At 38.1% G+C, this 22115-nt stretch overlaps 1 protein-coding gene across 7 annotated transcripts in view; it reads right to left on the bottom strand.

The window, feature by feature from the left end:
• Stacl (SH3 and cysteine-rich domain-containing protein) overlaps nt 1-22115 on the bottom strand; it is a 35633-nt gene that overhangs the window by 11762 nt on the left and 1756 nt on the right. For all 7 annotated transcript variants that reach the window (XM_065299595.1, XM_065299600.1, XM_065299596.1 and 4 more), the window contains exons 2-8: nt 15291-16170; nt 13561-13857; nt 5668-5776; nt 5371-5593; nt 5085-5249; nt 874-954; nt 26-226 (exon numbers count right to left, since the gene is read on the bottom strand). In XM_065299595.1, the coding sequence (XP_065155667.1) occupies nt 26-226; nt 874-954; nt 5085-5249; nt 5371-5593; nt 5668-5776; nt 13561-13857; nt 15291-15975 (1761 nt within the window). In that variant the 5' untranslated portion in view covers nt 15976-16170. The remainder of the gene's footprint in view (nt 1-25; nt 227-873; nt 955-5084; nt 5250-5370; nt 5594-5667; nt 5777-13560; nt 13858-15290; nt 16171-22115) is intronic.

The raw sequence follows: 22115 nt of genomic DNA, 5'->3' as shown, positions 1-22115 counted from the left end.
TTTATAATAAAATTTTAATTATTACGTTCGAAATGATTGGTCCATCTTCACCATCGCCTTCCTGTGGCTGTGGGGGCGGTTGAGGCGGTACAAAGAGACGTTTCAAGGGTGGGGCACGACCTTGAGGTACAGGAAGGGCTCTTGCAAGATGTACCAAGTCGCTTGTACCATTTGCGGCCTTACATTGTGAAATTAAACCTTCGTATCGACGATTTTGTTCCATAGCCTAAAGCAAAATCACATTAATTAAGCACCGCAAATTAATTTACTTCTTTTTTAATTTTAAACCTGTTAAAGTACACTTTATAAAAGACTCGGACGAACAGGACTACTGGAGAATATTTAACGCCAAGCAATTAGCGGAAATGAAGAGACGTAGAATTTAAGATGAAAAAGGATGCAGTCGGAACAAAGTAAGTTTAATTGAAAAGTTTGTTTTTGTTTGCTTCTGACGACGATGAACGACGTGGATGTCGCCTCGCAAGTTCATTAAAAGTCTTAGCGATTCTTAACACTTGTTACGTGATTCGCAAAAAACTTAATCTCATGTTTTGTTTAAATATAAAGGAAAAATCAAAGTGTAGAAATAATTGTAAAGTGTAACAAAGTGCTAGACAATTGCTCCCAAATTGCATCTTTGGCGTGAAAAGCACTCAACGCTAGTTTCAAGGACTCGAACAATTCTTGCCGGAAGTTCCGCTCTCATAACCCACTTACACAAGTTGGAATTGTCCGTGGAATAAGAAATTCTATGAATTCTCTACGAATTGTAAATTATTTCAAGTTTGCTCAGGATTTAAAGATTTTTATCCAATTAAAAGTTTTTATACAATTAATTACCAAAAGAAATCCCCCGAATAAAAAAAAACTTACCCTTGCTGCGACAACTTCGGCACCTTGAATCACGGATTCGGTGAGGGTCGCACACAGATCAGTGTAGATCTCCTCGAGTTCCTGCAATACAAAGCACACTTAAGGACTCTTAACCAGCACAAAAGTCAATGTCAAGGATCACCACTAAAATAACAATAAAAATGTGCACTGCATCGGGAAATTTAATTAGATTTATTATTATCTACTAATTTTGAATAGTTTGCGGTTTGTATTTGTGCTATGTTGGTTGCATTCAAGTGTTTTCTGTTCTTGTCATCTTTAGAGGGCAGCACTTGTGTCATAACCTTGACTTCAGTGTTGAATTTTAATTTGCGTATGTAAGGCACGAAGCGAAATATTTATTCATCATCATCGCTGACGTTGCGAGCTCACGAAAGCGAACTAAATATGATATCGACCCGACTACAACATTCCTTTTCACCACCCTAGAGCGCATATAGTATGAGCGTGCATATTTTCACGCTCAAAAGATCGTTTTTCAAGGATATAGAACGCAATTAAAAACCTTTACAACTTTCCCCACTTAACACATAATCTATTCCCCACTTTACATGTCATACATATTATTCTAAATCTTTATACGCACGTATACGGTTCCTTTTATGTCGGGCAGTGTTTTATTGGTTTTGTTTGTAAGTGGCGCCATCAATTGTCAAAGAACTTAATTGAATTGGCGCTGACGTTTCGTTTTTGTTTTCTCTTTGGTCACCAAGCGGATAGCTCACTCGATGCTTTGACGCTCGCGATTGACAGATAATTTTCGAGTGGCGCTCCGAGTGCATCAGCGTCACACACGTGCACAACATAGCGAACATCAATCAGTCGCTGCGAACACGATCCGATCATCGATCCATCAAAATCACCCTCAATCGGATTGCAGGATTCTAATCTGCGCACCGAGTGCGATAAAAAACCGGTGACAAGCGATAAACCAAAGTAAAAAAAATTGTTGTTGTGAAGTAAACTGTCTAACCTCCAATAATAGCTTTTAATATTTCCTACAATGTTGTGCTGGTAAGCTAGTATGTTATCGCATTACATATCCTTCTAAAATCACCTCTGAAGAGTCGAGGGGTGAGGGTATATATGTAGGAGCGCGACCCGGGTGTCCCTTAATTAATATTAAGCAGCCACTCTCAACGCCACAGCAATCCTGAGCCGCCGTCGGCTCAAGCCGTCCTTTTCGGCTGGATCCCTTCGTCAACTCACCCAAAACGCAATAACTTATGATTATACGAAGGCAAATAACCAGAACAAGAGCTGGCCACCGACAAACTTCATATAACCTTAAAAACGGTGTATTTAAAACAAAACATGTCAAACTAGCGCCATCTGTAGTGAAATAACATAATTAATTTTAAGCTAGTCTTGTTTTGAATTAATTTTGTGTAGCTAATGTGTTTTTAATGGTTTTAGCATTTTAAGACGTCTTGTTATTTTGTTATTTTTCATTAAAGCATTAATAAGTGTGAGTAATAACGCGATGTTATTAGTCTCTTGCTGCGAGATTAAATTTTCGCCGACGAACGGGTAAACTCTTCGGTTTTGCATGCATGCTGTGGCGTTTTTGTTTATTCCAGCCTCGTTCGAAAACTTGCTAACAGCTGAAGAACTTATTATCGAATTACCAATATGCAAACAACAACAAGCAACAAAAACAACATTGAAATTAACAAGTCACGAAAATAAATTCTCATATAACACCATGTTCTTTGGATATTTTAAAATATTTTAAATTGATAAATATTAAATTATTGTATAATTTGTAATTCTAGACTAATTAAAATTTATTTATGCTGATTAAGCACTCGCAGCTAACTGCGTAGAGCGTTAATCGCGTTATCCTTGCTGCTTTCGTCGGGCATTGCTGTCTAGACGGCATTAATGCCAAAACTAGCAAAAGTGTTATTTATCGCTGGTAGTTTCATTCCCTAATCGGCTCTAAATTCACTAAGATAATTTTACTGCATTTAAACAAAGTTTTTATTACAAACATTTAGATAGTCCACAAGTTGTCTACATGGAAGAAAAACGATATCCTAAGTAGATAATAGACGATTTACGAGAATAACCAATTTCTTGTTAGCATTGCTCTAAAAGTTTCTTCAACTGTAACAATGGGTGCGATTACAAACAAGCAACAAGTGAATAACGATGTTAATGCCTAGCTCAAGTTTTTCACTCTGCAAGTTGTACAGTTTCCCACGAGCGGATTACGATGTGTAGACGTGTAGTGTGCGTCAACACTAATCAAATATGGCCGCCACTCGTCGGTTATAAACGAGCGATTATCGCTATAGTAAAAACGTCGGTTCACAACTGATGTGGATATAATGTAGAAGCACTCGTTCATATGTCGTTTTGTTTTTTATGTGTTTGCCGATCAGGATGCGTGATGTATTTATTAATTGCGCTCGGAGCCAAAAAAGGCGAAAGTAAACAAGATCATCAATAATGTCCAACCTGAGTACAGACTACAAACCTGATATTTTGGGTATGGCATAGAACGTAAATGGGGGAATAATAGCATATTAAGTAACAAGTGGCTAAACAGGAGTTTTTGTCGTGTTTAACAACGTTTAGCCACGTGATGCTTACGCTATTTTGTTTACTTCTACTCTATTTCTACGTTAGGGTATTTCTATTTAAACTTTTGTATTGTAAATGTTTGAAATTCGCTCGCACACTACCGAGAAATGAAAGGTTGTAAATGCCGTGTCCCGCGCCGGACACTTACTGACGACGAATGAAATTTCATATGGTGTTGTGCTGCTCCGAAGGCAAATGCGCAGGCGCAAGCTCTACCCCGTGACTAAAGCTCGTTACTAAAGTACTTTAGCCACAACTTGGGCCGTTCGTGTTTAAAGTACCACGTTTTAAAATTGGAAGTAAAAAAAAACGAATAATTTGTGAAATTGAAATGAAATTGTTTAAAAATTAGATTAAAGAAGTAATTTTGCAGTGAAAATTAAATTATCTTACATTGATGATATTTATCTAGTATTTTCATCTGGCAAGTAATTTAACATCCGCGCCTGGCGGAAATGAGCAAACTAAACGCTCACGGAGTGATCATATTGCTTTCGGTCCGATGCAGGAAGTTTTCTTTTTATTTCCTTTCGTAGCGTAATGCAATACTCTGTAAAGTTGTTTTGTAAATTGAAAACCTATATATTTCTAAACAAATTGACTTTAAAAACTTACTACTACTGAAATTCTTTTTAAAAGTAATTGATTTTCTGTACTTAAAAACATTTATTTACTTTAAAAATAAAAAAATATATAAATCCAAACAAGATGTTAAATAATATGATTCGTAAATATGTTTAATTTATTTGAGACTTATTTGTATTGAACATGCTGCTTGTAAATCACATCGCTGATTTTCATGAGTTTTGCAATTTATTTTATGATCCACCTTCCGATAAAACTTTTCATGTCTTTGTACGACTCGTGCGCTTGTCGCGGCGCACTCGTTGAAATGCCAACGTAAAATATTGAATTGAAAAGTCTGCATGAAGATGAGCGTGTAAATAAAAACGCGCTGCACGACGATATAAAAACATCAGAACAGAAGCGACCGCATGGAAAATCTTTATGCCAGCTGAAGACGACTTACAAGAAGAAAAAACAAGTTTAATATCAACTTCAACTGCCGCGCTGTAAGATGCTGCCATATTTTATGCGAGTTTTATTTTTCTTTTGAGAGATGAGTTCGTGAAAAGAGTTTTTGAGGTATGACTGATGAATTACTAGAAAATACAACCTAAGTGCATAAAATGTAAATATGTTTCTGCCAGAATATATTTAAGTAAATCTAAAAGGCGTTTTTATATATTTTTAGCAATATTTTCGTCGTCCCGGTAGAGATTTATAAAAATGTCAATTCTATCAATAAAATTTGCAATTTTATTTTAAAGAAATTAGTTATATAAAGAATTGCTATTAATGCACTTCAGCGCGCCATCTCGGATTCAGCTATTTAACTACAACTATGATTGAATCTCAATGGGGGGTTTTCCCGGCAATTATTCAAATTTTTCTTGCCGTAAAAACTATCCTTGGACTTTAACAAACACTTAAAAAAAAGAATTGGCTAAATTGGTCGAGGCGTTGTTGAGTTATGCGCTTACCAACAGATTTTGCGATTTATTTTTATATTATAGAATTAATTTTTATATTTTACTGACCTGTAATAATTGCGGTAGTGTTTCCTTGCCGTATTCATCAAGCATTCCATTCGTCGCATGCAATTGTTGGACGTAAGCGTTGTGGCTGTTAAAATAACCACTCAGCGTTTCAGTCGACGGAGATGATAAGTACATGACGTATGCGTTTTTGTATTCCTGCCGACACTGCAATTTAAATTGCACAATATTATAATATTTCCATGGTAAAATGATAAAGAATTAAATTAATCATTGGTTGAGGTTATTTACTTCGTTAACTTTCTTACTTTGTTACTGTATTACTCACTTTGACAAGTTTCTCTTCGGTCTTGGCAATGATCGTCTCGTAGCTCTCGCGATGCGTGAACACCTTGCGGGATTGAATCTTGCGGTAGAATGACTTTTCCAACAAGGGCCGAGACACTTGACGACCCAAGATGGACGCGATGTCACCGAGCGCCTGCGAATCAATCTCAACCTCTTGCAGGAGAGTCTCCCAAGTGTGAAAGATTGAACTGGCACAAGCCGGTCTACATAAATAACAAACAGAAAAAAACACAATCACTAACTGTAAATATTACATGAGATAGTTTGGGTTGCCTACCTTTCCTTTCGTAATTCACCATTACGCTTGCGGAAATTCGCAACAAGATGTTGTAATTCTGCCGCGTGTTGTTCGTACATCTGACTAAGTTGTTGGGTAAAGTCGGAAACTGTAAAAATTAAACGAAACTAATGACATTTTTGTGGTTTACGTTTTGTTTTGTAAGGTTTTATGTGGGTTTTATATGTGATAGCATAGGTGTGTAAAGTAAACACAACGAAAATTGAGATGAAAGGATGAAAGCAACGTTTATGTTACAGGCGGTTGCGGATCTGCGGCGAGTAGGGTCTAGCGAAGCGAAACGGAATATTTAATTGTGTCGGCGCCCTGAATCGGGCACGTTTCGCGGCGCGGCGTGCTTTTCCAAAGGATTAGCGAAGCGTCGGAGCATCCGATGCATATAATAACCACCCCCCAGCTCAACCGCCACCTTTATATAAAAAATACACGTTTTCAACGAGACGAAAACCTCGTGGTTTAAAGCTTTATAGTGGAAAACGCACAAAAAAGCAAACGTGCAAAATCCCGCAAACGTGCGCAAAAATTGTGAGAGGTAAAGCCCCAATAAAAAATTACGGATCGTGCAAACTAAAATTTCGTATACAAACAAAAAATACAGAAAATACAAACAAAACAAAATGATTGTCAGACTGGAGAAAATGTAATGTAAAAGTAATGGGGCGGTGAAGTTAAAGTTGAGAAAAGTCTGATTTGTTTCGGTGCAGAAATGGAATAGTTACTGTTTGTAACATGTGACGCCATTTTGCCATTGTCAACCATTATAAACTACAAATTACTCTTGTTTCACGCTATGTTAAGCGTACAAATATGAAATAACTATTAAATACTAGTAGCTTTTGCCCGCGACTTCGTCCCGGTAGTGTATAATAAAAATGTAATTTAATTTTACTCCCTAGTTCAAGACATAGTATGTGTTAATTCTATCAATAAGATTCGCAATTTTATTATAAAGAAATTAATTATATAAAGAATTGCTAATAATGCACTTCAGCACGCCATCTCGGATTCAACTATTTAACTATAACTATGATTGAATCTCAATGCCAACTTTTATCTTATCGAAAAGGGCTGCCTTTAGGGTTTTCCTGGCAATTATTCAAATATTTCTTGCCGTAAAAACCATCCTTGGACTTTAACGAACATTTAAAATAAATAATTGGCCAAATTGGTCTAGTCGTTGTTGAGTTATGCGCTTACCAACAGATTTTGCGATTCATTTTTATATTATAGTTAACATATACACATATTTTCACTTAACTCCTTTATTTCTATAGCTTTATTGAATGTTCCAAAAGCAAACTTGTATTTACATCGTTCCCTGTTCAATCCTCATTCTGCTCTCTCAGTGTCTTTGAGCTGTGCAGCAAATTGTGAAGCAAACTTTAAATTGAATACACACTTCCTCAAACAGTAATTATTCAATCTCTCGCACACCCCTTCCATCATAATGTTTTATTCAAATAAGTCAATATTTGATTATGTTCCCTTTGTGTTAAATCTATAGTGCCTACACCAAACATACACGACCCAGATTAAGTCGGTTTGGCTGCATATTGTGTGCACAATCAATAAAATCGTTTTGTTTCGAATTATTTCGAATATTGTTATCGAAAATCCGTGATTAATTGCATTTAATTAACTTTTAATTGTGGTATTATATAATGCGCAATTAAATGAATCAACGAATGATATAAATTGAATTAAATCATTATTTTGTGGTGTTTATTTGGTTGCATGCCTGAAGTACAGTGAAATTAATTGGCGCATTTACGACGCATTAATCTCCGCAAAGCGACGTTTTGCTTTAATGCAAAGGCATTAAAATCGATTGCATAAAGTAACTATAAACCTCGCCGCTCATAACGACCCATAATCGAACGTTTTTATTGTTTTCCCGTCTTTTGCGCGCCGCAAGAAAGCAAAAAATCTTTTCAGTCAACATAACCTCTGCAAAATACTACAAAAAGCACTTGGAACTATGGAAAACAGTCGTAAATTGTCAGGTTAATTGCGGAAGTAAAACGTCCATCGTTAAATACTCATAAAACCCACCAGGGAGGTAGAAAAGGATCAAAACAATGATTGAATGTCGAATGCAAAGCTGGTTGTTGGCATTCAGTAAAAAGTAACAGTTAGCTTCCGCTGGTTAATGCAGACCACCCAATACACACATGTACAAAAAGCAATTTACCGTTGGTTGCGTTTAAGTATGTGTCGGGATGTATTGTGCTTTATTGTGAGCAGTGTAGGGGTGCGAAGTAACGAGGCGGCAGTGGTAGCGACAGGGGTTTTGCAGTATCGTTCGCCGCGCAACAAGTAAACGTGACACACCGCCATGGAACGTGGCGCACCCAGGCGGGATGAACTACCGCCGCCTCCGCGGTGACGATGGAATAACAACCCGACGCGACGCGGCCACAACGCCACCGCCGACAGCATCAGCGTTGGGTTACACGCCGGGAATGTTGTCCCGTTTTGGCTTAAAACGCGTTTTACTGCATGACTCTAGGACTCTAGGTACTTTGTAAGTACTGCGCAATTTGCTTTTGAAAGGATTAAATTTCATTAAATTTTTCGAAGAAAAATGCTTTCAAGTTTTTTTAAATATATAAATTTACATTTTAAATTGGCTCGTTTTATGTTTATGTTATTGTTAGAATATCGAGATTATCAAAGGCTATACATTTGATACTTTGTGTAACTAAGCAACACACAATAAAAATACATAACAAGTTCTTCGTATGCAGAAAAATATAAAATTCTTGGTACGCATTTATGTTATCCAACGTGAAGGTTTATCTCGTTAATATTCTTTTACCGCGAATGATAAATATCAGATTTCTAAGAAACTAAGAAACTATCCGGTAAATCAAGATAACATATAAAAGTTTCACACAAAAGGAAAGCTTTCCGGATAATATAACCCTTGATGTTTTTGATGTATCACGGAAGATGAAGTTTTATTAAGTTTTGCAGTTGCCAGTCGTGTACCTGAAGTCCGCCATTTTGTTCGAAGATCGACACACGTCGAGAAGTCGAACTCGGCTTGCGTTTCCTTCCGGTGTGAAGAGGGTTATGGACCAGGAAAAGTTGCGCAAAACTTGAATAATGCAAGCGCCCGACGTCGAGCGAAATGGAGGAACGAACCAAAAGTGGCAAGAAGCAATGGGTAATCTGATAGTTGCGAGTTTCTTCGACGCGCTCATTTCTCGCGATGGCGGACGTCCATCCATGGCGCTAATCTAATTTGAAAGGTTACACCGCGCCAACTTTCCGAAATGACATCGAAAAGTTCCGAACTTTTCTGAATCGAGTTAATTTCTTAGCATTTAACCTACAAAATTACACCATCAAAACTTACAGTCCATAGATGGCAGTACTTTAAAATATCATTTATATTCATTTTAGGTATATTTTTGCTGATTCTGTTGAATTTTCACGTATTTGCTTTTTATTTTTACGTTCTGCATTGCTGGCTTCTTCCTGACAGTTTGCTATTCGTATCTTGTTTTGTTTATTTTTGGGGTGGCACAGTGTGTTGAATGTATGGGTCTGCACGCATAAATTATGCACGCCTGCGACTCTGCGAGCTCTTGTCGCGCCCTCTCGACGAGTGAATAATTCATGCGCGCTGGCGCAACACCCGGCGCGTTATCACAGAATCAGGAACACGACACGTGGAACGTTGCTGGTAAATTATTTCAGAAAACTTTGTATTTCGATTTCCTAGCTTCCAAGAAACAAAAGCTTAGAACTGTTTCGAATAACTTGTAGTGTTTTGACGCAATTATATGCCAATAGGTGGCAGCACTGAAGAAGTTCATTCGGTTGCCACTCAATTGGTGCTGATTGCAGGCCGATTTTTATTTAACGCATTTGTTCTGCTTTCGGCGTTGAACCGCATTCTTCCGCTATTGTCTGGCACATTCTACGCTTTCATTTTTCCACACTGAACGACGACCGGATTCCGGGATTCTTCATTTTCCGCGTGTTGCATTCTTTATGACGGCATTTCGTGCATTCCGGTGTGCTTGAATTATTTACTCGCATACGTAATTGAAGAAAACAAAAATTTAATTTCTTTTTTAGATGATTTTCAGTATAATTGATTAAAAAACGTATCGTTGAAATATGGTATAAAATTCAACACAATATTTTTTTTATATTTCAACTTTTGTTTATGAAATATGTCTATATTTGTTGAAATATAACACTTTTCCAATCTCATCCGTTATTCGACACTATCAATAATTCTATTCGACACACAATACTCGCATATGTGACCTTTTCAATCCGTGGGTGAAAAAAAACATACATCTACCATTTCAATTTTCCGGCCTTCAACTGACACGGCACAAGTTTGCGTAAGCACCTGCTGCATTGATTGCAATTACGCTTCAATTCTAATTAATTAAAATCAGAATCACTCGAGTACTCGGCGTTTGCGTTTGCTTCAATTCCGTTTCGATTGGCAATTATTTTTACAATTCGATAAGCAGCAGACACGGAAATAGCTGACACAATCACCAACGAGTGCTTGGCAGTTAGTTGCGAGTAATCGACATATTTCAGATAACAGAACAAATAATGGAAGTGCACAGCAACACAGCAACACGGTGTTTAAATAGATGTGTCTTATCTAATTTTCCAACTACGGAAACAATCATAATAATCATTAATTGCATCATTTTAATGCACTAACACAAATTATTGCTTTTGATGAGAAATAAAAATTGCGAAATCTTTTTAAGACTTACACTGCGTCGATACTTATTGGCTACTTATTCTACAAGGCTTCTTTTCCTTCGACGAACGAGAAAACCTACAAGAAATCCATTTATTTTGCTAAGCTCATTTAAGATTCTATACCCCTCGCAAAAACCGCAATAAAAAAAAGGACTTGCAGCATTATCTTTTCACATTTCTTATATTTATAATGCTTTAATCATCAGGAAGAAAATTTGAAGTATTTTATATAAAAATATACAACATTTTGTTTCCCATTTAGTTTTATTCTTAGACGTTATAAAAGTTAATAAAGATTGATGGAATTTTTCGTATTTTCGCTCAATTTTTAGTTAAGCTTCAAATCTCTAAACGTGAAAATCATAGAAAATAAAGTTTGGAGTGATTCTGAAGAATTAGACCAAAATATTACTCCGTTACAGTGTGTAAGAAGTCAGGACAAAATGATAGATGGCGCATTAACGATGAAAAATTGCTGAAGCATGTGTAACTTATAACACCAAAAGCAATTCGCAAAAATGCGGAGATTAATTACGAAAAATTGGTGCTTTCTCCATATGGGGATTTATCAATTTTATGACACAACATTTTTACAACCAATTGCCTAATTTCCCCTATGCTAAAAATGCGTAATAAATGTCTACTTAGTAATTACACAGCATGGAAAATTTGTCGAATTTGTTTTGGCTTCCAAGTATGTTTCTTGAATAACCAGCTGATTACTACATAATTGGCAAAAAATTTTCACCGCTCGGGTTGACGAAACGCCCGTCCTTGTTGTGCTTACGTTCGTGGTGAAGTTGTGCGTTTATTATGCGTGTCGTGCCAAATTAAATTCGCCAAGATCACTGCGTCGTTCTATCTATATCCATTCGATTTCTATCTATAAAAACGGCGCTGTGAACACGAGGCGACGCCGAAATAAATAACCACTCACCGCGTCCCGCAATCCGAAGGATGAGAAATTACAGGACGAAACGGAGAAACACATCCCATACATCCATTCACACAGCGTGGATATTAGTAATTTTACCGTTTTATTAGATTTTAACTCTGCTGCAATACAGTGTGTTTGCAAAACGCGTTTCGGAAGCTTTACTGCTTCATTGACACTGAGAATTTTTTGCTTGCGTGCGTATTTTTTTTTCTTGTACCGTATTTCATGTTTTCCCGCGTTGTGGGCTAGGTCACTGGCAAAGTGTGCTCTTTCGTCATCCCGATGGGAACACGCTTGGCATTCAGCCCAGTGCCAACGCGAGAGCTACTTTTCAGCCTGGTCACAGATAAGTGTGTTACTCGCGCCAAGATCATCACTTAAAAAGCGCTTTTCCGAGCGGGTCGCGTCGTCATCGAAAACCAATCTCATTCCAGACCACTTAGTGGACAAAAACTGATAAATTGTATACATTTATCGGTGTAATTACAAGTTTTCTTTCTTCTTTTCTGAGTTTGAAAGCAAGCATTTTAAGGTCAAGTTGAAATCAAACATCATCAACTTGAAATGTCCATTAAGGACATTAAGCCGCCATCTAGTTTACCTCCTCCGGTGTCGTCTATTCTTCCGGTACCTAATTCGTGCACCCCAAGTGCGCCTTCATTTGGTCAAGCCAGCGATTTCGGTAAATATTTACTCATCCGTTGGGTGTGCAAATATTGACGCACGTCGCATTTAACAAATCACAAGGGCTCAAGCAGACAGTGGCGCCATATATACCACACAAGTGGTAGAGTTTTGGTCGAGAAATATTTATTAGACATAAAAAAATAATCGACAACAAACCTCTACACGGTTATATTCAATTTTCTATTACAAATCACAACAAAATATTTTGGTGGAGGCGCCGATCATAGAATGTAATTGTATTAATTTACTAGTTTCTGCCCGCGACTTCGTCCCGATAGTGTTAAATAAAAATGTAATTTGCTTTTATTCTCTTGTTATAGACATAGTATGGGTTAATTCTATCAATAAGATTCACAATTTTATTTTAAAGAAATTAATTTTATAAAGAATTGCTCTAATGCACTTCAGCGTGCCATCTCGGATTCAACTATTTAACTATAATTACGATTGAATCTCAATGTCAACTTTTATCCTATAGAAAAATGCTGTCTTTAGGGTTTTCCCGGCAATTATTCGAATTTTTCGTGCCGTAAAAACCATCCTTGGACTTTAACAAACACTTAAAAAAGAATTGGCCAAATTGGTCTAGGCGTTGTTGAGTTATGCGCTTGCTAACAGATTTTACGATTTTTTTTTAATTTATAAGTTACAACTTACAGTCAGTTTAAACATTATATTTTGGTGGATACACTGGTCAATTTAGAATGTAGTTGTATTAATTAGTTTAAATAGAACATTTTAGAGCGTTTCAGAGTATTTGCTAATGATTTAGAGCGTGTAACTTGTTTGTATAGTATAGAGGGTCTCTTCAGTTATCACATCTCGATAAGAAACCGCTAATTACATTATTTTCACCGTAGATACGGGGTGTTTTCTATCTCAAACATGGAAGAACTAATAAAATCAAATTGTTTAATATTCATAGGTAATACAAGAAGATCTCCACCATAATTATTAAATTTTTGACACAAAAGATAAAACATAGACTAATTAGTATCTCCGGTTAGTCAAACGAGAAGATGGTCGAATATCCGGTATCCGGTCTAGGGCCAAATTACTATCCGTTCAATCACAAGTCCTGATTCAATTTCATGGCTAAATGCAAACGTTGAGTAATCGATCACAATGGTAATAACCATCACGGGGGCATATAATTCGAAAATACCATCTAGCAATGCTTATAATTGCAATTTCATGTTTGCATTATGCACGCGATGTGTTGTTTGTGTGTGTAGCGTATATTTGAAATGAATGTGGAAGTTCATAGCTGCCCATAGTTGAGTTGTTCATATAGTTTCAACTTGGATGTTGTTTACCTTGCATAGTTTACAGCGTACAGACAGTAAATCGATGAGGTTTTGCAATTAATTTCGCTTTTAACGTTTCAACGTGAAAGTTTTACGATGTGGCATTTGGCTGGCATGTAGAAAAGCGCTTTTATATTCGCTGCTTTCAAGTAGTGCAAGCTTTCAGTTGATTTAAATGATTTAGGCTTTGCTTACCGGTGCGAATCAATTTGAATGTGACGGCGTTGTGTCCCTTGAGCGGCTCGTTGTAGCCAGGATGCGAGAGTTCCCGCAGCGTCGCCGCATCATGGACGGCGGAGGCGGCCATTTTAACCGCCGTTGCCGTCGCGGGCGGCGCCCCCGCAACGCCCTCTGCTGGATAGTGCGCTTCTTGCTGACGGCGCCGCACAGAAATACCAAATTCCGTGGATCTTTTTAACCGTGGTGGTTCGGGAGGTTGTTTGGTCGGTAGCTTTGGCAGGAAGAAAGCTTTCTTTTTCGTTGGGGATTTCTCTACAAACAAAACAAACACTAAATTAAATACACAAATATATTACATTAGTATCTGCTTGTTAGGCAACCCAATCAGCAATCAAACATACAAATAATAACAACACAACAAATAATCAGGAAAAATATATGATCAACACAGTTAATTCAAGCAGATACTCGATTTTTATGTAAATTTCAACCAGTTGTTAGTTTTATGCGTTCAACGTTTGGTTAAGACTTGTTTACGATTTGTTTATTCTGTCATTTCAAGGATTTCAGCAAAACAATTGAGTCGCGCTTGTGAATTGCTGTGAATATAGCGAATGACATTCGCGAACAGATTCGAAACGTGTTAAATCTCTGCGTTTTATGTGTGTTTACGCACGCTTTACGACTTTGGCGATTTGCTATTAATTTCCACGATGAGCGCGTGTACAGATGGATTTTCGCACTTGGCGCATAAAATTGAATGTTGCACATTTTATCGAGTGTTTCTATGGACAATAAATGCAAAATCTGATTACTACAGTGGTTTACATTTGCATGAACTAAAGGGTGAATGCATAGCACAAACGATTCACAGAATGGATTCGCGGAATCAAAACGAACGACATTTAGAATAACATCCGTTCATTGCATTGAATTACAATTCAATATTCGATAATAGGTATGTGTTTGTTATTTTAATACAAAACGTTGTAAATGTACAGCATGTTAAGTTGCCTATAATTTATGTCGGAGTCTTCAATATTTGATTTTTAATTTATTTTTATGCTTAAACACATTGTAAGCAAAGTTTGAGTTGTGTATATTTTCAGACGCAACATATATTCGCGTATATTCACTCTGAGTTTATACGTTTCAACTGCGAAACATCTCAATAATTGTAAATATCATATAAACGCGTTTACGCGACAACGAAGTGGAAAATGTCAGGAAAATCTCGACGTTTCAAAATATTTTGATGTTGTGTAATGCAAAATGCATGTAATGTGTAACGATGGGTGCAAAGCACAAAAGTATTATTTACATTCCCAATTTGAATGCCTCAACATATAAACAAAGTGTTATTGAAGCGCTTTGAATATTAATCAAAATCTGTTTATTGTAAATTTTTAAGTGGTTAATTTTTTCTCAAGTGTTTTCTTTTCGTCTGTAATATATTCCGTGCGTATGGCAGGTATTAGTTGTTAAAATTAGCCCGCGCTCCGAACCGGCTAAGTTAGTTTATCTCCCCACGCGCCAGTACTACAGATTTCTTAAAATAGCACTTTGCGTGAATTGTCCATTGTAAAACGCTCCCAACGTTAGCATTAAACATAAATTGGTATTAGTATCACGTAAACGCAGAGCTCCAGCTGTAGTCTGTACAGATAGTAGCTGCATTTGTTAGGGCTAAATATAGGTTAGTTCCACCGCAAGACCCAAAATTAGTGCATCGTTTGTACGTTCACCTGGCGTTTGCGACCTCAGCCGCGACTCGTACTCTTCGGAAGTTGGCGATAAAGAAACCGGCTCTGGTCGGTCAAAAAGCTCGTCAAAATCGAGCGGTTTCCGTGCGACGAAGGGCGATGGCGATTTGGGTACGCCCAACAAAGAGGTGGACCCAAAGGTGGAGTTAGAGGCGGGATTTATCTGAAGATTTTGCGGTTTCAGGCACTTGTGCACAGGAAGGAAGTCCGAATACGAGAGGCGTTTATCACGCGATGCTGCTGCTATCTTAACCGCCTTCGGAGAGTTCTGATTGGTAGCGGCCGCAGTTTGCAGACTCACCGAAGTAGCCGACTTCTTCAGAGGACTAAGTGTGGTCGCTGGCGGCGGAACTAGATTACCGTTCGGTTTCTTTTTGTTAATACTCGACGCGTTTGAATTGCGTTTAGTGCGTTCGGGCGCTTTTGGTGGTGTGGGCGTGTTTGAGGTCGGAGTGGGTGTGGAAGTGGGCGTGAGCGGGGCGGAGCCTTCACTGCACTGGCGCTGGCGTCGTTCTTGCACCGCTTGCTCGACCTGCTGCTGGATCTCGTGCGGAATGCCGTTATCGGCGTGGGGGCGGTCGGTGTCGTCGTCGGCGACCGTCGGGATGTAGATCAGGCGACCGTATGACAGATAAACTACTTCATCTGCCGGGAATATTACATACATGCTCCCTCGCGCGCACACATCGCGAACAAGCACGTCGTCGTCGCGCACCGGGTCGTTGGCGCGTCATCCGCATTTGCGTCGCACGCACGTCGGTGATGGCATCTTAACTCGCGACGGCATGCGACATCGCACGAACACGAAACAAACTTTAAGTCGCTGTCTGCTGAACGGGGCGGGGCTTAACTAACTAAACACCTAGAAATTAAACAGAAAAACGAAATTAATCAACTTAAATAAAAAAAATTTAAACAATTTAAACGACTAGAATAGAATAACGTAGGATTTATTTATATATATGCAACCAAACATACAAACATAGGTGAAATGTGTTGATGAGCGTTTTTATGCGTTTTCGACTCGTAAAAAATGATGTCAATCGTCGGCAGCAAACATATTACACAATTAAGAAGCGAATAGTCAAACACGAGCAAACTAACGAGCCAAACATGACAAGACAATCTGACTAATCGCTCGTTAATTGCTGTGGATATGTTGCAGTCCCTAAACTAATTTTAGCATTAAATTATTCCCATGCCAATAGATGGCGTTATTTAATATACCATTTTTTACCATTAGCAAAGTGAATTTTTGAATTAATAAAATACTATCGCGTGCAATTGATCCAAACTCGTTGTGATATTGGAAAGCAATAATCATTTGTTGTTCGAAGACGGTAGAACGCACATTAACGTGCACCCTGTTAATTACATTAGTTCTTTTGTTTCGACATTCGGCGCGGCACGCAATAACGTGTTGCACGCCGCATGAAACGGAACATTTTTGCTAAAACTCAAGTACTGGCACTTCGATCTCCGTCCGTTCAATGCAAACGCGCAGCCATTAGTCGGGAGCGCTTTATAGGTTATGTATTATGTCATGTTGCGGCGCTTGCAAGGAATAATACGAAACAATAAAATAAACAATGAGGCGGTAATGTAGAGAGAAGCACAAAGTGCGCGGTGGCGGTGGCGGCAGCGGCGAGGTAGAGCTGGATACCAGGCGGCGGTCGATAAATCGCGCTTCCGATTCGCCGCGACTAACCAACAACCGACCGGTTCACCTGTTTATTCCCAACGAATAGCAAATGTGAAATTGTCGGTACGAACTCTCACAGACAGAGTGTTTGTTATATTTCGGCGTCGACTCCGGCGGGTATGCGAAATGAACGCTAATGTTGTTTTAATTATAATCTGCATCGCTCTTGACTTCACTAACGAGCTGAATATCCAATTTATGAACGCTATTCATATACCTGCATAACTAGCTTGTAGATGGCAGTAATTGCACAGATAGTATAACCTATTAAACGAATCAATTGAATTCAACTGTTATATTGTCTTTCCTTTCAATTAGATTCTTTAAAATCGGATTATTTTCAAAGAGAATGCGGGTACAATGCCATCCAGGTCGTAGTTTGTAACTTCTGTTGCACCCATACAATCGCAGAGCAATTCTGTTGCCAGGATGCAGTTTCCTCGAACCCTTCCGGGTTTTCGACTTGAACAATGGAAGCAACAAGCAAACACACGCTGAAAGCTTCCATTTTCATTCACCGGGAACAAATTACATTTTCATTCGTAGATTTAAAAATCTCAAAGTGACAAATTGTAATTTCATAAAGATTGATTTTTTAATAACTTAGAATAATCTTGGAGTTTCCAGTCTTCTCAAGTGAAAGATTGCGAATTAATTGTAAGCGTTGAGCGGGTCGCGCGTTCAGCGTAGTTTGAAATCTCCTTTTAACGAATCACTGACTTTGCAGACTTCACCGACTCAAACAACACCCAATCTCAAATCCTACCAATCCATTTAGTCTACATTGCGGAATCAACAAACACGTCGAAAATCATGAATCACTTCAATGTATTCACAGGAAATCTTATAGATCATATTAGACTGTGGTAACTATTGCAATTAGGAGATAAACACACATACAATGTGTTTCAATAAATTAATTCCAAGTAAAACATAAATAAAGGGTTATAGACATTTTTTAGGTTGTAATTTTGTATGTCTGTCTTTTGTCTAGAAGAGTTTTTAAAAAAATATATGTTTTTTGTTGTCCTGTGAGGACTCTTTACAGTTTTAGTTTGAATCGCGGCGCTTTTGCGCACTTTGTCGGCGAAGATGTTCGACTTCAGCGTTCAGACGTAATTGCGTGCTCGCGCAATCTCTAATGGCCTAAACCTAAATGCTAATGGAAAGACGGCAAACGCTGAAGACGCTGGAGCGCGACGCGCTGGGATTGCGAAAAAGCAGTAGACGTGCGGAGTAGTAGTCTGGGAGGCGGCGAAGACGAGCGGATGGTCGGCGGAGAAGGGGCGCAGTAATTCGTAACCAATTACGAACGCCTCGGGACTCCCGAGTTAATTAACTATGTAAAGTCGAACGCGGATTTTAATGAAAAAAGACAACAAGTTTAATTCCTAAGTAGATAGGCACAACATTTTTAAATCCACATTTTTTTCTGTTTATTTCAAATAACAAAGTGAACATCAAACGCCGTTTGATGTTTGTTAAACCGATTAAAAAGCATTTCGATGATTCCACGAAAAAATCGCCAATCAGTTGATGGTCATTCAGGAGCTAGGCAACCAAATTGACACTAATGCATATGCACTAAATGGAAAACAGGCAAATTTGTATTTCACTGAGCATGACACTAATTGCCTGCAGCAAACGCAAAAGGGTCGCCCAAGGCCAGGCACCAACTTAATAACCAATATTCCCGATTTCCGTTTAGTGTTTACGCCGCACAGATTGCAACACACTGCATGCAACTGCGGCAATATTGACGCTCTGACATCGGTGTGAGTTGGGTTGCATGCGCATGCAGAATGGGATCGCTGCTGGACCGTGCGGCGTACATTAATAAAGGTTGATCGATTCATTAAACTAAAACTTCCATTCGTTAATTAACGCATTCAACGAGCCCTGCGGAGCGCACCAAGCCTCTATTCCAGGTCCCAGGATATTACTTTACTAAATACACGCTAAACTAACAATTTTTTTTTTCAATCCTGAATGTCAACAGTCAAAATGTCAAGTGCCATTTGACACATCTTTGTGTGTTCAACCTTGTCCACACGAAAAGCAAGCCATTAGCAAAGCAATAAACAACACGATAAGAGAAAACAAAAGAACAATCGTATTCTCATTTGATGTGGTCGTGATAAGAATCGCACAACGTAACGAAACCTCAGGAATCGTCTGCGGAAAAAAAAAAACGGTACAAAAGAAACAAAAAACACAATGAGTGAAGTGAAGTTTCCTTTACGTATTCACTTCGTTGGGTAGTCTTAGAAGTGTTTTTTTGTTTTCTGTTGCATGAGATTTTCTTTTATTCTACTGCTTACTTGTTTTTGTGCTTTTTATTCGCTAACGTCTGAAAAGCTCTCCGGCTTTGCGTATGCTTTGTCGCGGCACTTGGCACCGAGACGCTAATTACGCGCAGCCCGCTCGCTGACCCAAATTAAATCTTACGCCCACGTTTGTTGTGGTGCACTTGACCACTCGACCACACTGTATGCACAATAAGCTCATCATGCATATAATGCAGATTGAATAATCGGCTTAATTATTTCTGGATTAAACACATTACATCAATTTGACCGGGCCGCATGTTTAGTTTTTCGACGTGTGTTTGACAGCTTTGACATGTTTTGACAGATTTTTCACTGAATTGCCATAGAAACAAAGTGTATTGCACCTGTTTCAGGTTTTTGCGCTTTTGGATACAATTCACAGTCGCCTCGATAAATCTGGTAAACACTCGCGTTGTTTGATCGTTAAGCGTAATTTACGAGCATATTATCACGAAAACAACGCGTTCTCGCTGCGACAAGTCGTCGTAGTACGAGAATATTTACAAATCGAGCGCGAATTAATGCGCGTTTAATGTTTCGATGTCGTTCATTTCGCTTCAGCTTGTTGCGCTTGGCTCGTTAGATCATGATTTACTTTTAGCTCACTTGAGCAACCGCAGTTAATAAATCCGATTTTTCGCGTTTTTTCTTAAGCCTCGACCGCCGCAGTTGCGTTAATAAATCTGCGTCACGTTTCCCTACTCGCGCCACTACTCGCGATATAAAATAGAGTCATTAGGTAATGGTTTATTATTAATAACACAGTAAAAGATAAAAATACGCATCATTGAATCATCGCGCAAAGGTTAAAAAATAGAAACAATTCCGGTTTGTGTGTTTGTTTGCAGTAATTCGATGTAGTGTGTGTTGCCTAGGTAATAAAGAGTAGTAATGTGTGTTGTTTGCGCGATCTACATTCGAAATGGAGTAGCGCTGAATGAAAACAGCAATTTTCGTTAAGCGACAAGCGTTGTGGGGCCGCGAACATTCGAAGGGGGTGTCGAAGCAACGTGTTAAAGTTCAAACGGTCACGCATTGCGCCACGCACACGTGTTGCGCGTTTAAAAAAAAAGCGGCGGCAACAAACCGCAACGCGCCATCATACGGCCGGCTGGCTATGCAAATGAAAAACTAATTAAGGCAGTTGATATTTTGCGCACGCCATTGTGCACGCCGGGCCCGAGAAGCCGATAATAATGGCGTTGGATATGCAAAAAAAAATCGCACTCGCGTTTACCCAGTTAATTAAACGATTGTATTAGTTGGAAGCAAATAGAAAATTCCTACATTAATTATTCATATGGATACAAACAAAAACTAAATTTAGATTATATCTAGCAAATGTCAACTGTCAAAATTACCGCATCAAAACAAAACTAGTTTTGTAGTTAATTGAATTCCGTCGTTTAGTTCGAGTTGTTTTGTTCGTTTGTTTCCTTGTAGGGAAAGTTTTACAAAAGAGCAATTGGGTGTGTTGCAACGTTTTGGCCTTTGCGCTTTGCCATTTTGCCATTTCGTGCGGTCGCGGGCCAAAATATTTACGTTGTTCTGTTTTTCCTGTCCGCCGCAGCTTTAGATTCACCCTGGAAACTTTGCTCAATGGGATTAGCTGGGAACCACGCGCAGCATTTGTTTCCAACCATCTGTTGTTCAATATTATCCGCGGCAGTTCCAAAACAACATGTTTGCCATCAGCGCCATCTATAGAAATTATACACACAAAGGACACAGAGTGAAAATTACAAAACATCCAAACAGAAAAAAAAAACAACGAAATGACGGAGCATATTTTTGGTTTGTCGTGAATTTACCGCTGGAAATACGTACACATCATAATCGTCCTTAGACACGAAACATTTGCGCTTCTTTGTGTCTTGCGAATTTATTAGAAACGACCTGACTAGACGTTTACCCTCGGGTCATGGAGAGTAAAGTTTTTTTTAATATTCTAACTTTTATTAAACGCCAAGCATTTTTTGTTTCGTCTAAATGCCCGAAATTATTATTAAATTTACAAACATTTTTTATTATATTATATATTTTTTGTTTAACTTCAAACACATTGTATATTTAAAAAGATGAGTCCTGCATTTTCAGCGGTTTTAGAAGCACTTTCAGAGTTTAGCAGTTTTATGTTTGCGTGAGCAATAAAACTGAAACAAAAAAGTACAAAAGAATAAAGTTGAGCACTTTTACAAACCAATTTTATAGGTTATAAAGTGCAGTATTCTACCACATAACAACATACTGCGCTGGATTATAAATTTATTGTATAATATGAAATTTGTCTTATTGTTTATGTATTTGGATCGCTGGGTCGAAGCGAGCAATTTGATGCTTTTTAAATATTCAAAGCGCACGCAGTCATTAGCGACGTAAATATTAAATCAATTATTGATGATCATTAAAATATGATGGTAATCGCACAGCGTTTTATTTGTTTCCTCTCGGTTTAATTCGATTCGTGCGTAAAAAATACGTTAACGCAGTTTAAATACCACTTATTAGCTTTTGTCGCACGTTTTATTACCGCGTGCACGTTAACATCAATACATATTTTCAACCGATGTGTATTGAAGTTTGAATATTGTTCGATTCTTTACTCTTTGCATATTTGATTTTCCTATTTCCTGTAATAAGGAAACATTATAATTATGTATAATATATGCAACCAACATTACCTCTATACATTTCCTAACCTATATAAATATGCTTTAAGGCTATTATCTTTTTATACACTCATTAAATCCACTTTTTTCTTGCTTTTGTTAACCT

This window comes from Atheta coriaria, unplaced genomic scaffold (assembly GCF_025399875.1).
Source record: "Atheta coriaria isolate IRGN ID8LTWV9N9 unplaced genomic scaffold, Caltech_Dcor_3.1 hic_scaffold_3_pilon, whole genome shotgun sequence".
In the NCBI taxonomy this organism is placed as follows: domain Eukaryota; kingdom Metazoa; phylum Arthropoda; class Insecta; order Coleoptera; family Staphylinidae; genus Dalotia; species Dalotia coriaria.
Note: the sequence above shows the minus strand (reverse complement) of the source record. Positions and strands in the feature narration are given on the sequence as shown.